Raw genomic sequence first — 15465 nt, forward strand, 5'->3', positions numbered from 1 at the left:
CCTAATTCTGAGTCAACTGAAACTGTTTATAAAAATTTGAGGGAAATTCTGCAAATAGTTTCAGGCAAAAAAAAAAAAAAAAAAAGACTAATTGGAAGTCAAAACACTATTTCAACATTTTCCAAACAAAAATGTTTTGACTTCTTGCTTGAAAAAGACAACTTTTTATTCACAGTTTACCAACACCTAATTTTAAAGGAAAGGGGGTAGAAAACTCAGAACAAAGGACTTTAATTGAAGTAAAACAATTTTGCTGTGAAAGCCAAAAAAATCATTTTTGGTCAATCCAATTTTTTTTTTTGTTTCGTTTTTAATTTTCCAGTTCACCCAATGAAGTGAAAAACCAATGCTTTGCACAGCTCGGCCCTGCATCTCCCTAGCAACTGGCCATTTAGAGGGAAGCTTTCCATCAGGAAAGAGGAGAGAAAGCTTTTAAGCTGCCGTTTGTCAACCTTCCCAACATCTGTGCACCTTGTGGAGAAAGCCAGACCTACCCCCAGGTCCAGGAGAGAGAAGCTCATTAGGATTTGAATTTCGTGAACACGAACAGGTCTGGTCCATCATAAAGATAGGGACCTTCTTTCAACCCCCAGACCTCAGTTTGCTGTTCCAATATCCCCAAAATACAGAGCTGCCCAGATCTTGGGCTCTGGCTGAGGGTTATTTATTAACATACTTGCTCTAAAACCTTCTGCACAGGGGGAATAGGCTGGCTGAAGACGGAAGGGTGAAAACCAAGGGGGATAAAAGAGCCAAGTTTGAGAGACCGACTTAGCTGGGTTTATTCTGCCTGCCCCTCGTCGAAGGAGGGTATTTAGCTAACACGTCCTGCTTGGCCTCTCAACCAGAGCAGTACTGCAATGCCATCAACCCGCTTCATCGGGATTATGTCAGGACAGGAATCGGCCGGCAGAAGGGACTCCCCTGGAAAACTCCATCGCAAACGTAGATGTCTTATTTGGCAAGAACTGAAAGATTCAGCCAGGGCAGCAAGCCCAGTACCAGGTGCTGGTCCAGGAATGCCCATATAAGACACGATTCACTTCACTGTGGGCTTCCGGGCTCCTCTCACCTGCTACTAAAAGCATTTCCATTCAAGGGAGGACAGCCAGGGTTATTTACTTCTGAAAACACTCATACAACCTACAGAATTGCCTTGGTCTCATCCACTCGCTGGTTTTCACCTTAAAAGCACAGAACATCAGCAGCGCATGACACCCAAGTCCTTGCCACACACTCACCTAAAGATGAAGATGAAAAGCATCAGTAACATGCAGAAGGTGGCCACATTGTCCATGGTCTTCATGAGGACCACGAGCTGGCGCTGGAGGGCAGGCATGAACCGGACCAGTTTTAGGACTCGCATGAGACGGAAAGTCCGTAGAACCGACAGGCCCCCGCCTTGCTGGCCCACGATCTCCCAGACACTAAGGAAGACAAGAGATTTACAGAATAGACCTCAGCCCTGGCAAAGAAACGCTGAACATAACTGCATGTAGGCATCAAAGAGAGAGAGAGAGCAGGGACAAGAAAAATCCACTCTTAAAACTGGTGGAGTTCAGGGAAAAAGAGGGGTGGGCAGCGGAGAGTCCGTCAGGGATGGCCGTACTGCAAGTGGCATGCGACAGCAGAAACAGAGCCAGATCTGCAGTGGCGTGACAAAAGCACGTTAAAAACATGCCCGCGAATCGCTGGCTGCATCTGTAGGTACAAAATTTCAGCGTTCACGTGCGACCGATGGGGGAACGGGCACAGTGAGCCAGCTGGACGCTTAACTAGAGCTTTGTTAGCTGAAGAGTTCAAGCCAAAACTTCCCAATGATTGGGGGTGTTTGGATCTGGGGCTTTAGTTTGGGCCTCTCTGAAATGCACACAAAGAAGCCTCTGAATACATGCCTGCGTGTCTGTGTACGTGCATCCATCTATGTTTGTGCGAATATGATAAATATAATAGGTATTCATTATGTTATAGGGAGCTATTGAACACCATAGAGAGAACCAGTGATGGCCTGTTAGACAGGAAGCTAAGAATAATGCCCCCAAAATTCAAATACACGGCCTTAATGAGGCATACAAGTGAGAGGGATGGAATGGGCGAAAGAAAGAAAAAGGAACTCGGAGGTGGGCATTACTAGGAGGAAACAGAAAAGACGCATGCTATGAATATGACAAGGTATCACAAACAGGTATGGCAGGACACGTGGAAAACTTCAGAGGTTGAAAGCAAGACAGAGACGAGGTGGATTGCTGCAGAGAGTTTTTTCAGGACAGCGGAGAACTGATAGATGAAAGGACTCTGCAGGGTGCAAAGCCTAACACAGGAGCACATTATCCTGTGCTTGACTTCATCAGCTCAGGGAGGGGAAACCCGTGTAGGGAAAACGCCCAGCTTGTACCTGATCACTACAATGATCCCATCAAAGATGTTGTATGGATTTTTGATGTAGCCAAAAGGACCGTACACAAGGACCTTCAGGAGCATCTCCAGAGCAAAGAGACTTGTGAAGACTATATTGCTGATCTCCAGGGCATTGGTGAGCTCCTCAGGCTGGTGCCAAGAATGAAAAGAGAGGAAAAAATTAAGGAGTTAAACAATACGGGTCTGTTCTCAAGGGATTTGCGAGTTTAAACCAGGTCTGAATTATGAGAGCATATAAATGTCAGTGTAGCAGCATCACTTACACCCCCGGGTCTAGATGAGTAGGCCTGTGTAAAGGAAAACACCAACAGGGCAGTGCGAGATAAAGTACCCATTATAAATTACACAGTAAATCCACCCTTGACATTGACATTAATTACAGCATCAGTACCCTCGCAGGAGGAGACATTTGTAACACTGTCCAATAGCGAGACTGAGCATTTCCATAACCCACACACCAATTATCCTATACGGAAGGGAATGTCAGACTGCTCTCTTGCACACACATCAATTCTGGGTCTGCTTTCTTTATTTACTAGGTATCTTACTCTTATATAAAAACTAACGCCAAGGCTTCAAAAGTGATTAGTGATTTTGCGCGCTGAAGCTGAGATGGTTAAAGGAACCCAATTTTTAGAAACTCCTGTGGAAATTAGCCCCTCTTCGGTGTCTCAGGTTGGGAACCCAAAAATCACTTGACTTGAACATCTTAAGTATTAACTTATACTTTGTATATAATACTGTGCACGTTTCCAGCATGTTTTACCCAAGGACCCCAGCACGTTTTACAAGCAGTACCAAAGCCTCAGACTTTTCATTTGAGCTAGGCATAGGCATGTTATAAACACACCACAGAAAGTAAACGGAGGCACAGAAAAGTTAAGTGACTTCTTTAAGACCAAACCATTAGTCAACGGCAAATCTAGAAACAGAATCTGGGAACTCTGACTTCCCCTCCTGATCCAAGCTCCAATTAGCCTGGTAGTCAGGCCCAGTATTTAATAACTATGGACACATGCTTCAGTTTCATTGAAATCAAGAGCAAGTGATCTGTTGAACAAAGGTTTGAAGACCAAATTTATAAACCTTGTTGGCACCTACAGGTGCATATAGGCACTTAATGGGATTTATGAAAGATCCTAAACAGACTAGGCACTTAACTCTCATGGATTGCCACTACGAGTCAGGCACCTAATTCACTTGGGCACTTTAAAATCCTGCTATGTGCCTATCTCCATCTTTAGGTACCTAAACACTGTTGCAAAATACTGTTACTGGCCCCAAGTCACAAGTCTGCATGCTGTACGTTAACAAAGAAAAGTCAGCATCTGGATGACACTGCAGGTAGTATTAATTATGGACACTAATTAAGAATTACTGTCTGAGCCCCCACGGTCTGGAACAGCCTGCCATCGGAGGTGGTTCAAGCACCTACACTGAACACCTTCAAGAGCAAATTGGATGCTTATCTTGCTGGGATCCTATGACCCCAGCTGACTTCCTGCCTTTGGGCGGGGGGCTGGACTCGATGATCCTCCAGGGTCCCTTCCAGCCCTAATGTCTATGAACCTACAGCTCACAACCAAACCAAATGAGAAGAGGAGGATCCTCAAATGAGGCAGTAGCTGACTCTGTAACATAGCCTGCCTATTACATGCACTCTGGGTAAAAGGATCCTCACTCTCCTGAAACCTCACAACTGGGCACAGCAGGGGTGGCTGAAGGACATCACTTGTAGCCTTAGCTCACTATGGGGTCACTTGTGATTGCTTGTATTTCAAAGCATCTAAGTACCATATGACTGAAGGGGTTATAAATATGCAGACAGATGAATACACAGACAAAAACATTTCTACGTTTAATTCTCTTTCATTGGCTCTTATTGCCGAAGTCTCCCAACGTGCTCGCTGCATCTCCCCTTCCAGTTCACGTTGCCTTTCTCCCTCTTAGTAACATTTGGAGTAACATTTACTCCAAAGACTTGGACCCAAATCATTTTGACATCATCTCGACTTTGCGCTGTAGTCTCTACAGACTTGCACTGATGCTGGTGGGAGTTTGTTGTGACAAAGCTGAGTCCTTATCAAGGGATGAGAGAAATGGCAGTATCAAAAAAAAAGTAGGGAAAAAACTACCGTATGTACATACGAGATATTGTTTGGGCACCTAAAATATCGCAGCCATTTCAAAGTACTTTTATTTTTGTTCCAGGCATAAAAAGGAACTTAGTCCACAAACGAGGTCAGCTCTCAGAAAATGCTTACGTTTCGACAGCAGGAGGAGGGGAAGGTCAAATATTTGAACCTCCTGACGAGAAACCAGAGGGAAAGAAAACAAAGGGTTGGATCAGCTCTTGGCATGATGTGCAGAGATTCATGCCTGTCACTCTCATCAGTGAATAGATCCCTGAGCTAGAGTCTGACAAACACTTGACATATAGTCCAAATGACTTCCCTAGCTGATCTCAAGTTAAAATAAAATAAAAAATGCTTTAGCTCATGATATTATGCACACTTTTGGTAGAAAATGATATACAGCCTGCTACACACGCACGCAATGTAATAAATAAGGTGGGACCTTGCACGTCAAGCTTCACCTCAGGACAATTGCAAATGCTCAAAGTCTACCTTAGTCGTGAAAATGCCAACTCGCACATAACTGCGACAGAAGAGAGGCAGCCTCTGCGGCTGCGATTGTTACAGGGGTTATATTATCATGGAAAGAAACGCGCTTTTGGAATCTTTCCTTCTCATCCATCATCACTGGTAATTTGCAACCGATCCGCCAAATTGCACCTTCACCGACACCCGTGCAACCCGCGCAGCTCAAGAAACAACTACAGGACAGCTGTGAAATGGGACTGCTGGCATATAACTAAGGGGACATGACGGCCCTGCAGTCAGAAGGCAGTGAACAGCCTTGAAGCGTGAGCTCGAACAGAGCACTGCTCGCCCCTGTCCGTTCCTAGAAGATGCAGGAAGATGATTTTAAAAAAGGCAGCCAGGAGAGGAGGGGATTTGAGGCTAACAAAACCATTGATTGATAACACTTTGCATTCCTCTAGCACCTTCCAGCTGAAGGTCTCAGTACATTTGACAAAGCCCTTGGGCATGGGCACTGGCACTAGATACCAGACAGGCAAACAGAGGTTACGTGACTTGCCACAAGTCGGGCAAGGAGTCAGCAACGGCAGAGTTTGAATCGATGGATTTTCAAAGGAGCTTCGGGGCACTGGGCTCCAGCTCTCACTGGGATGTTTTGGGATTTGGGTTCCTTCCCTCCAGACGGCTTTTTTTATTCCCATCCCTCTAGTGAAAGCATGCCGTGCACTAAAGAAATGCATGAAACACGCCATTGAAGGCACCTGCTTCAGGCTGTGTGTACTCCCACATGCCCTGGACACTGGTTCTTTATTTTCAGGTCCCTGGAAAAACTCTAACCCTGGTAAAAAGAGAAATAAGTTCAGGGACCTGTCAGCGGGAATCAGCCCGTCTCCTCACTCGCTGCCAGAAGGGCTGGAAAGCACTGCTAATGATCATCACCCTCAGCTCAGAAGGGCTTCACCTGACAGATGCTGCTGTAAATCATCTTGGGGGGAAAAAAAACAACATCCTGAGATAACCAAATTCTGTAATTGGTGTCACTCCTTTGGCTGGGGTTCAAGCTGCAGGAAAAGTAATTTCAGTCCAAGGAGATGGGCTGGTCCGGTGGGGAATCTGGGTGGCTCACACTGTTTACCTAGCAAGAAAGACACGGTAAGAGAAGATTTGAGAATAACCTGCTGCTTGCATTGCAAAGAGCAGAGATGTCACCTGAGCTGCTCATTAGACGGCCTCGCGGCTGCTCTAACCACAGGCACTGGCAGACCTCGGGGTGGAGGGACTCCATCGGCTGGGCCACGCAGGGGGCTGCTCTGAGCTCAGCATCCATCACACTGGCCTCTGCGCCACAGCAGAGGGTTTATCCCTCGCTCTCATCAAACAGCGCCTCAGGAAAAATAAAATCCAGCCTAATTTCGCTTCCTCTGAAACCCCTCCGGCCAACACAGTTAATGAACAGAATGGGCTCTGCATCCTGGGGGAAGCGAAAACCCTTTTTCTCTGTTCATGGTACAGGTGCAGTGTTAGGGGAGGGTCACCTCACCTGGCATTGCTGGGGAGTCGGGTGCCACGGTTGTAACCCGCTGATTCACGTGCGCGTGAGATGCATTCCCCTTTCTGCCCACCCTACGGAGGATGCGGGCCTGTAACCGCTCCTGGCTACAGAGCCCGATTCATTAATTCTTGCTGTAGACACTCCTGGAGTCCCCTGGTGTGTCAGCCAAGAGCGGCTGCTCACAATTACCTGCCATCACACTACAGCATCCTCTAGAGACTCAGGCAGAGCATCCCAACTTTTCTGCTGATCTTTGCCACTGAATTAGTCTCTGCCCTGGGGCAAACTATTCTGCCTCATTCCTTCAGGTCTGTACAGCACCGAAACGCGCTTGCAGGGGCGTCGGAGCGCCTTCGCGTGTTTTGCACGGCGATCGCTCATCTCTTCTGTTTTTCTTTTATTGTAAATGAACTTCAAGACAAAAGGTCACTTTGAACCACAAGGCTGACATTTTTGCTCAGCAAAAAGTTGGGATGGGCTATTTCAACAATATCAAAAGTGGTTTTCGAGAATTTGTCAAAACGGGAAGTGCCCCGAATGTGATCCTGTCTCGGGAATATCTCCGTTTTTTCTGACAAATCAGTGCTTTCTGACAAAAGGAAAAAAATAAATAAATAAAAGAGGTCCCTGAAACACAAAAAAATAAAAAAAAAAACCTCCACCAGCTCTAGTCATCACAGACGTGGGAGAATCAAAGATGCCTGACAAAGCCCCGGTCCCTTGGGTACGTTGCCAAGTGTGAAAGAAAATCATGCCTCCAAAAATCAAGCTGTTTTTTCCCACGCACTGTCATAAACAAGGGAGTTTGTTTCGCATATTCGGAGAGGGCACGCTCGGAAACGGAATTTGGTGAGGATTTGGAAAGTACAATATTTATATGGTTTATTACAAATGAAACGTAGCTCTTGATGCAAAACACGAGGCTCACTGGCAGCATAACGCTTCCTGCCCACCAATTTGATGCTAGTACATCTGTCATAGATTAAAATTCTCCATTAACATAAGATTCTGCTAATTCTCTCATCAGAGGCAACAGTGACTAATTAAGAGGAAAACTCCCTTCGATTAAAACAAGGAGTAGAAAAAGCAAAAAGGACCTCAACGTGATTCAGATGGAAAAAGATGTAATGCTACAGACCTGGTCTTAGAGGAGCCTTTGGAAAATACCAGGCTGTTTCCTGCTGGACATGCGCCTGTGTTGCCCTGGATAAATCATTTCCTGTTAACCGGGTGGCTGTTTGTATTGCCGTCCATTTGGTGAAGGACCCAGAAGTATGTTGACAAGCTCTGGCTCCAGGTCCAATGTGAATGGGCAGCACGGCGTTTCAAACACTGTAGGTTTTCAAGCTTCCTGGAGAGGAAAAGCTCCAGGAGCGCCAGCAAGCGCTTACCTGGTTGTCAGGAAGTGAACCGGTCACAGGATCAAGTGTGGCGGTGAGGACGTTTGCAGGGGATATGGCCTGAGCTCCGCTTATCGATTTCCAACAGTGCGTGTTGGTGTGAATCACAGCAGAGTAAACTAAAAAGGGCATCTGGAGAAACACAGAGAAGCTGGAGCTGTCGCTGTCAAAAATCCAAAGCCAGGATTTCCCAGGCTTAGACTGAGTCGTTCAGAGCCTTCGTCTGGTTCAAAGAAGTCTTCTTCCCGTGTGAGACACCCGCTCGGGGTCCGACTGGTTACTGCCAGTCCAAAGTGAGACCTACTGGGCAGAGGGCAGAGTGGTCTTGCAAAGTACGGCCCGGGCTGGACACAAGCATGGGCAAACTGGGCAGCTGCCCAGGGCCTGGACACTAAGAAGTCTGTATCTACGTCCAAATCAGAACCTCTGAATTGATTTGGAAAGATTTGGAAAGATTCAGAGATTCGGATGTAGACACAGCTATCAAGCCCAGGGGGCTTGATAGTAAAGTCTCCCGGGGCTGCCAGGAGTCCAGGTACAGTGCTGAGTATGGCAGAGGGTAGGTGTATGCGAGACAGTGGATCAGTGGCACTGCGCTACTGTTGCAGAAGCTGGGTCTGAGCTGGAGCAAGGAAGCAAGAATAGGCAGGTGAGCACAGGAGTGGAGAACGGCTTGTAACACCGACACATTCAGGTCCAGGCTATAATCTTCCTGGGTTATATGGGCAAGCCTCTCCCCCACCTGCTCCCTCCCTCTCTGTATCTGAGTTCTTCTATCTATAACAAAGTCCTTTTTTGTCTATTTAGACTTTAAGTTTTCTATGGCAGGGACTGTCTCTTGCTGTGGGTCCATGCAGTGCCTCTCACAATGGGGCACCAGAGATACTGCTGTAATATGAACAACAATGAAATGTCCAAACGTACCATCCATCAGGAGCCGGAGGAGGAGGAAGACCTTCCGACTTAACTGCAAGAGCCCAGAGCTAGGAAGGTGCCTCCAGAACTGCTTTGCTGTGCTTTAAAAATCAGGTTCCCCCAGCCTACATCCCTTAAATCCAAAGGACTCTTTCCATGCCTCCTGAATTGCATCCTAAAGCGATGACACAGGCAGCCCATGGAAGCACAGGTAGCTCTTCTTGGACCGCTTTGAACTAATGAAGTCCTGCATTTCAGGACCCAGGCTCACCAATAAATCAAAACCTGTGACCTGAGCCAGCTGGATTCCTTTTGTGTATGTGTGCGTGCTATTAGATGGGATCCGACTCTTCTCTCGGTCAATCTTGACCTCACTCGTCTGTAATAGTGGATCCTCTCTCTGCCGGGCTGCAAAGTTCTTGTGTTCGGATGCATTTTCTCTCTCTCTGACAATACTAAACACACTTTTAAGCAATGATCTGGAGGTCAATCGAGAGAGCCATGCTTGGGGGCTAGAACCTTTTCAGAAATGTTTTTTGGTGAGCGGCAGCTGCTGACCAAAAAGGAAAAGACTCAACGGCAACAACAAATGCAGTACATTTAACATGTTTTTCTAGTCTCAGTCAGTGCGCTAGCTCAGCCAGAGGGCTTTGATCACAGAAATGCTCTACCACACTTAGAGGAGGCATGCAAGGCCTTGGATAAGGGTGGAAGGGAGCGGAGAGATGGAAACAAAAAAGGTCCTGTTCCAAGAAACAATTAGCAGGGAGATAAGCTGCACCTGCCCAAGCCACTGCCGACAGCGATCCTTTGGAATTAGGAGGATGCTGCCAGGTCAACCGGAGGCTCTGCAAACTCTTGAACCACTGGAATGACTGGTATGTGGGGCCACCATCCAGCTGTTTATTTGAGAGTCGATTCCTCTGGCACAGGATGAAGCGATGTGCCTTTCTATTAGGGCTGTGCGAAGCTGCGGTCCCCGATTCGATTCGGCCCGATTCGGTGGCCGAATCTCCAAATCCGAATCAAATCAGGAGACCCTTTAATCTCTCTGAATCAAACTGGAACCCTCCGAATTGATTTGGAAAGATTTGGAAAGATTCGGATGTAGACACAGCTTTAAATGTTTTTTCTATATACCTCAAGGTACCAGGCAGCTTGTGAATGCTGTGATGCTGGGGTACATGGAGCATCCCACAGGAGGGTGGGGGGCTCCCCAGTGTGCTCAGCTGCAGACCCAGAGGTGGACCAGAAGCACTCCTGGTCCACTTTCAGGTCCACTGGGGAGCGTGCAGGGGGGCACCCTGGCTTGGTGACTGGTGCCTCCTGGGTCCACGGGGTCACCTGGGGTTCCCCTGTAGCTAATTGGTGAGCTGGGGAGGAGGCGCGGGGGCCTGACGCGTTCCCCGGCAGACCCAGGAATGGACCAGAAGTACTTCCAGTCCACTTCTGGGTTTGCCACTGACCATGTGGAGGGCCCCCCTGCACTCCTGTAGGACACTCCATGTGCCCCACCATCGCAGCGATCATGAGCCATGCCTCCTACCTCAAGGTACATAGCGTAAACTTTTAAAGCTGTGTCTATGTCTGAATTGCTGATTCTCTGAATCGGCATCGAGTCTTCAGATTCGGATTCAGCTGAATTGAATCGGGACAGTGATCTGAATCAACTAATCGAATTGCTGCCTCCGATTTGGGCCAAATACGAATCCATGCTGAATAGGGCCCATTTCGCGCAGCCCAACTTTCTATCATGGTCGCTCCCAACCCTACATCTTAATGGCTTTCTTTCCTACCAGCTGGGCTGAACTAAACCTCATCCAAATGCTGAGCTAAGAAACTTATTTTGGGGGCAAAACCAAGTGACTGAATGTTATGGTTTGCGTGTGCGGCTTATCCGTGCTGTGACGGTGAGCTTAGGGCCGCGGTTCCCAGCGTGGTGCTCGTGGTGCCCTGGATAAAACTTCAAAAGAATACGAAGTAAACAGAAGCTGCATTTTGAAGTTGCAGATCTAATGCAATTTTAAGTACTGGGAGAGATGATCGGATTGATCTAAATTGTAAACTTTAATGTTCATATTGGTGCCTGCTGCTTTTTCTTTTAAATTCAAGTGTGCCCTTGGCGCACACAAACGGTGGGAACCCCTGGCTTACGTTCCCTGCCCCTCCAACTGAACAGTGCAGAAGATAAAAAGAAGTGGGAAAATACCACTGAAAGCCAGGGCTACAGAATAGAAACCCACGTACACATGGTCTGTTCATGCGAGGCGCTGGGGCACATGAAGAGGTACGTATTAATACTTCTTTCCATCTCCTGCATGGCAGTTGGCTGCAGTCCCTCCCGTCCCACAGTCTCTTCACCTCATCTGCGCATTACACAAGGCTTCTTACCCCCTTTCCCCTGCCCCTCACCTGCATTTCCTTTCCACTTTAGCTTACAACAAGGGACACCGCTCTCCAAAAAACAATAAAAGGAATATGAAGCCATTTGTTGCTATCACATTGTTCCCCCTGCTTGGGTATTATATCCACCCCCCATCCTATATCTGCCTTGTCCGCTTAGATAGCAAACTCTTCAGGGCAGGGGCCATCTTCTACCAGATGTGTGCAATGCCAAGCGCAACAGGATTTCGTTCTTGGTTAGCACTTGGGCAGTATTATGACGCGTGGGTATTATGACACTTGGTTAACACTTAGGCAGTATTATGACAAACACCATTTTATTTCAGCCCTAAATTACGCCAGGTTTGCCTTCTCTTGAGGGACTCTTGGCTCAGAGAGAGACAGAGTGCACAAGTCGTATCGTAATGCAATTAATTCTTACAGCTACCTCATATTTCCAGTTTGTCACAGCTAAGGGCAAGGTGAAGGTGGCCAAACTCTTCCGTCTCGAGGTTTTCTTTAACATCCATCACCCTACTGCTCAAGGGCTTGTTTCACAGAATCACCCAAAATCATTTGTTTCACTGTTTTCATACTTAAAAAAAAAAAGCTACCCGGGTAAGCACCAAGGGACTCCACGGCGGATACATCTGGGGATCAGCGAACTCTCCAGGGCATTTCCTCATCTTTCATTTTGCAAGTGCAAAACGTTGACATGAGAGTGACAGGAATCACCATGTCTCCGCTGTATTCCTGAAGTCTAAATCCTACCTCGCCTCCCTCGCAGACATTTGAACAAGAGGCAGAAAAGCCCCAAAGCTCCCGTGTTTGTTCTGCTGCCAGTATAAGCGAGCCCCCCTGAACCTCGCCACAGCACAGAGCATGGGCAGGGAGAAGCTACCAGGAGGTCCCTCCTGAAACGCACAATTTGCTTGCTGTGGATCCAGAAGAAGATGCAAAGTTCTCGGCCACGAGAAAGACTGCAGAAAATAAATCTCTTTGAAATCATTACCATGGCAACTAAGGATTTGGAAGGAAAGATCCAACAGAAAAAAAAAAAAAAAAGAACAACCTCAGCTAGTCCCCAGGAAACACCAGCAACATTTTCCTGACTCATCATTTCCAGATTTCTTTTTTTTTTCCCCCCCAAAGAAAAAACAAGCAACAAGAGACATTAATACGAACATCCTTTTTGCTTTTGGGAGATACGCTATTCGGTTAAAGAGCTCTCTCCAATATCTGTGACGACGCAGGTAAAATATATGCATCAAAGTCAAATTGGAAATAGGATGCAGGACCAAAGGGCCCAGAGTAAAAGAAGAGATCCATCAGTTAATGGAAACTGCACCCATGGGTCTGGCCAGTGGAAATGACTGTTGATGAGCAGCTTTTCTTTCTTGTCCTACGTCTACCCAGGTATTAATTAGTCTCCCAGCTTCTTTGCCTCCAGTCAATTTGAGCAATAATTGGATGGATGGTGATGACTTGATGGACCACAGGGTTGACCGAGTGCCTGGTGGACAAGTATCCAAATCACAAGTGATGCTACTACTGTCAGGTCTAGTTGTTTCCCTTGCTGACATCTCAGCAGAGGTGTCAAATCCTGCCTGAGCCCCGAATCCTGTTGGCTCTCATGCTTTGGGGTGTAGGCACCGGGGAAAACACTGTGAGCAAAGGCTCCACTGTAGCTGCCTCTGCTGCACCCCCTCTCTGGCTAGAAAATGGACTTTTAACCTGACAGCTGTCAATTTAAGTGAGTTTGATGCTGTGCAGTGATGTTAAAGTCTCTGCCCTACCTAAACACTACATGAGCTGCATGGAGCGAGGACAGCAAATGCCTGGCCTGTTCTCATCTAAACTCATTACATTAACCTGACAAACTAGTGCACCAGAGCCTTCTTGAAACTCGCTCCTTGCTGACACTGCATCTTGTTCTGCCACGGGTATTCAATCAGCAGCTCTACAAACTCAATCTGCTCAGGACAGGGAGACAAAGAGACACTCCTGGCATTGAATTAAAAAGAAGCAATTCCCCTTCCTAATGTTTCCAGCCAAGCAAGTATCTGGCTGAAACTGGATGTGGGCTCAGCTCTCTTTTGACAGCTTTCAAAAATCATTCACCACCTCTGAATGTCTCCCCCACTCCATCCCTCATGACTGTAGCCAGGAGTAACTACCCCGGTCTCAGCACCTTCCCCAGCCACAGCTGGACCCGTGGTGCTTGCCCACTTTTGCTAGCAATGAGGAATTGGGCACCTTAGGCTACAAGCAATGATAAGATGCCCAGCTTTATTTTTGGATGAGTTGATTTCCTCCGGTCACCTGACAAGTCTTCTAAATACCCTTGCCTCTCCTCCCGTCGAGATGATGCCTGACCCCGACAGGTCCTGGTCCATAAAAATAATTATTTCCACCGAGCCATTGTGTGCCTGCAGACTTCTGAAACAGCTTCACAACGGTTTAGGCAGCTTTTGGCTCGGCCTCTGCAGAGCTCCTGCCCATCCGCAAAAGGGTTTAGGCAGACTTCAGAAGCTCGACAGGGCTCTGGCCATCCTCAGAAACCTTTTTATTCCCTCCAGTAAATATAACGCCTCTTAGCTACAGATGGTCTTGCTATTTTATAAATAGAAACTCAAACCGCACTTATTTTCAGCAATGACATTCATTGTCTTTGAGGCTCCATGAAAGGAAATGAGCTTTAGCTATTGTTATGGGGCTGACCGCTCTAACCTGAGTTATGCTTAATCAGAACCTGATACACTCGCACTCTTTCTTTCTGACCCTTGTGAAAAACTGCCTCAAAACAAAAAGTTCCTCCCATGGAAAATTGCTCAGGAAGAAGCAGGCTTGCAAGGGGGACCTTTGGTTTTGAGTGGCCTCAGCCCCTTCACTTTTTATCCTCCTCCTGATACCAAGTGAGGCATTGCATTGCGCAAGCTGATAGCAGGCACTTTTAGGAGAGTCTGGACTGTATCGACAGTTAAGTCTGCCTCCGCCCTCCCTCATTCCCCCCTCGGTTATCTGAGTGTCCACGTGTCCCCAGTGTAGGGGCAATACAATGTTCCTGAAGTTCAGGATCAGGAGCCAGTTACAAAGAGGAACGAAGGTAGCTAAGCCCAGTTGCATCCTATTAACATTCAGGAAACTAAGATTTTGCTATAGAGTGAACCGATCCTGCAAGCACTATGGCTCAGGAGCCGATGCCACAATCAGCAGGCTCCTGAAGCCATTAGAAAAACGGTTCCCACTCCAGGGACTGAAGTAAACCATCTAAACAAAAGGAGCTGCCAATTGTCACGTTCCCTAGCCTCTTCCATATTGTCTTCTCCCTTCTACTTATGAGCTTACCTTCATAACCTGCCCTCCTGCCACCCGTCCTCTGACGACAGCTACATTCATTCCCCCTGCCCGTCTCTCACCCACTGACCACCTCCATTTCCATTTTAACCGACTGGCTTTCTTGCATACGTACTGGCTTCTGGCTGCTTTACCACTCCATCCAGGAGACCGCCTGCAGTCGCTCCCTCAGTCTGATGAAGGGTGTTTGTGCCCGAAAGCTTGCTAAGAAGTATTTTCCCGACTATTTGAGTTGGTCTAATGAAAGATATCGGACTTACCCAATGAACCCCGCCTGCTTAAAGCTGCAAATGGATTTTAAAAAAAATCAGTGGGCAGCAGGAATAAGTGTGGATGCCTCACTCTGGTAGAGAAAGAAGACTGGCATGGGAGCAGGAGGTAACCAGCCTGATCCTGCCCTTTGTTGCAAACCCTCACTGGGGGGTGATGGTGGTAGTGGGGGGGTGCTTGTAGCACTGAGTGCTATGGGGATCCTTGGTTGCTGAGAAGCCCTGCTGCCAGCCCAGTTAGGGTCTGCTCTAATCTACCATCTCTTTCAGCCCCTGAAGCAAACCTGAGGGCAGAAGGGCTGTCTAAACCCAACCTTCCCCACTACCCTGCAGCCCCCCAGGCTATGCCGTCTAAGCGGCACCTCTTAGGAAGCAGAGCAGAGATCCTTGCCTGAATTCTCAATCTCGTTCAGCTGGAGATTTCAGGCTGACTATTATCCTGGAAAATGCAAGAAAAACATGAATTGGCTCATCCCTCTGCCCAAGTTTCGAAGAGCTTAAGCTGAACAAAAGCTACATTTCCACTTGGTCACACCTTGTAAGTACTTGAGAGTTAATGCCCTTGATTT

General features: G+C 47.3%; 1 protein-coding gene across 4 annotated transcripts in view; it reads right to left on the bottom strand.

The window, feature by feature from the left end:
* Positions 1–15465, bottom strand: part of CACNA1G (calcium voltage-gated channel subunit alpha1 G) — a 324600-nt gene that overhangs the window by 238576 nt on the left and 70559 nt on the right. For all 4 annotated transcript variants that reach the window (XM_019517481.1, XM_019517491.1, XM_019517507.1 and 1 more), the window contains exons 9-10: positions 2396–2547; positions 1242–1427 (exon numbers count right to left, since the gene is read on the bottom strand). In XM_019517481.1, coding sequence (XP_019373026.1) covers positions 1242–1427; positions 2396–2547 — 338 coding nt within the window. The remainder of the gene's footprint in view (positions 1–1241; positions 1428–2395; positions 2548–15465) is intronic.

This window comes from Gavialis gangeticus, unplaced genomic scaffold, assembly GCF_001723915.1.
Source record: "Gavialis gangeticus isolate Ggan-Ray unplaced genomic scaffold, GavGan_comp1, whole genome shotgun sequence".
Lineage (NCBI taxonomy): Eukaryota > Metazoa > Chordata > Crocodylia > Gavialidae > Gavialis > Gavialis gangeticus.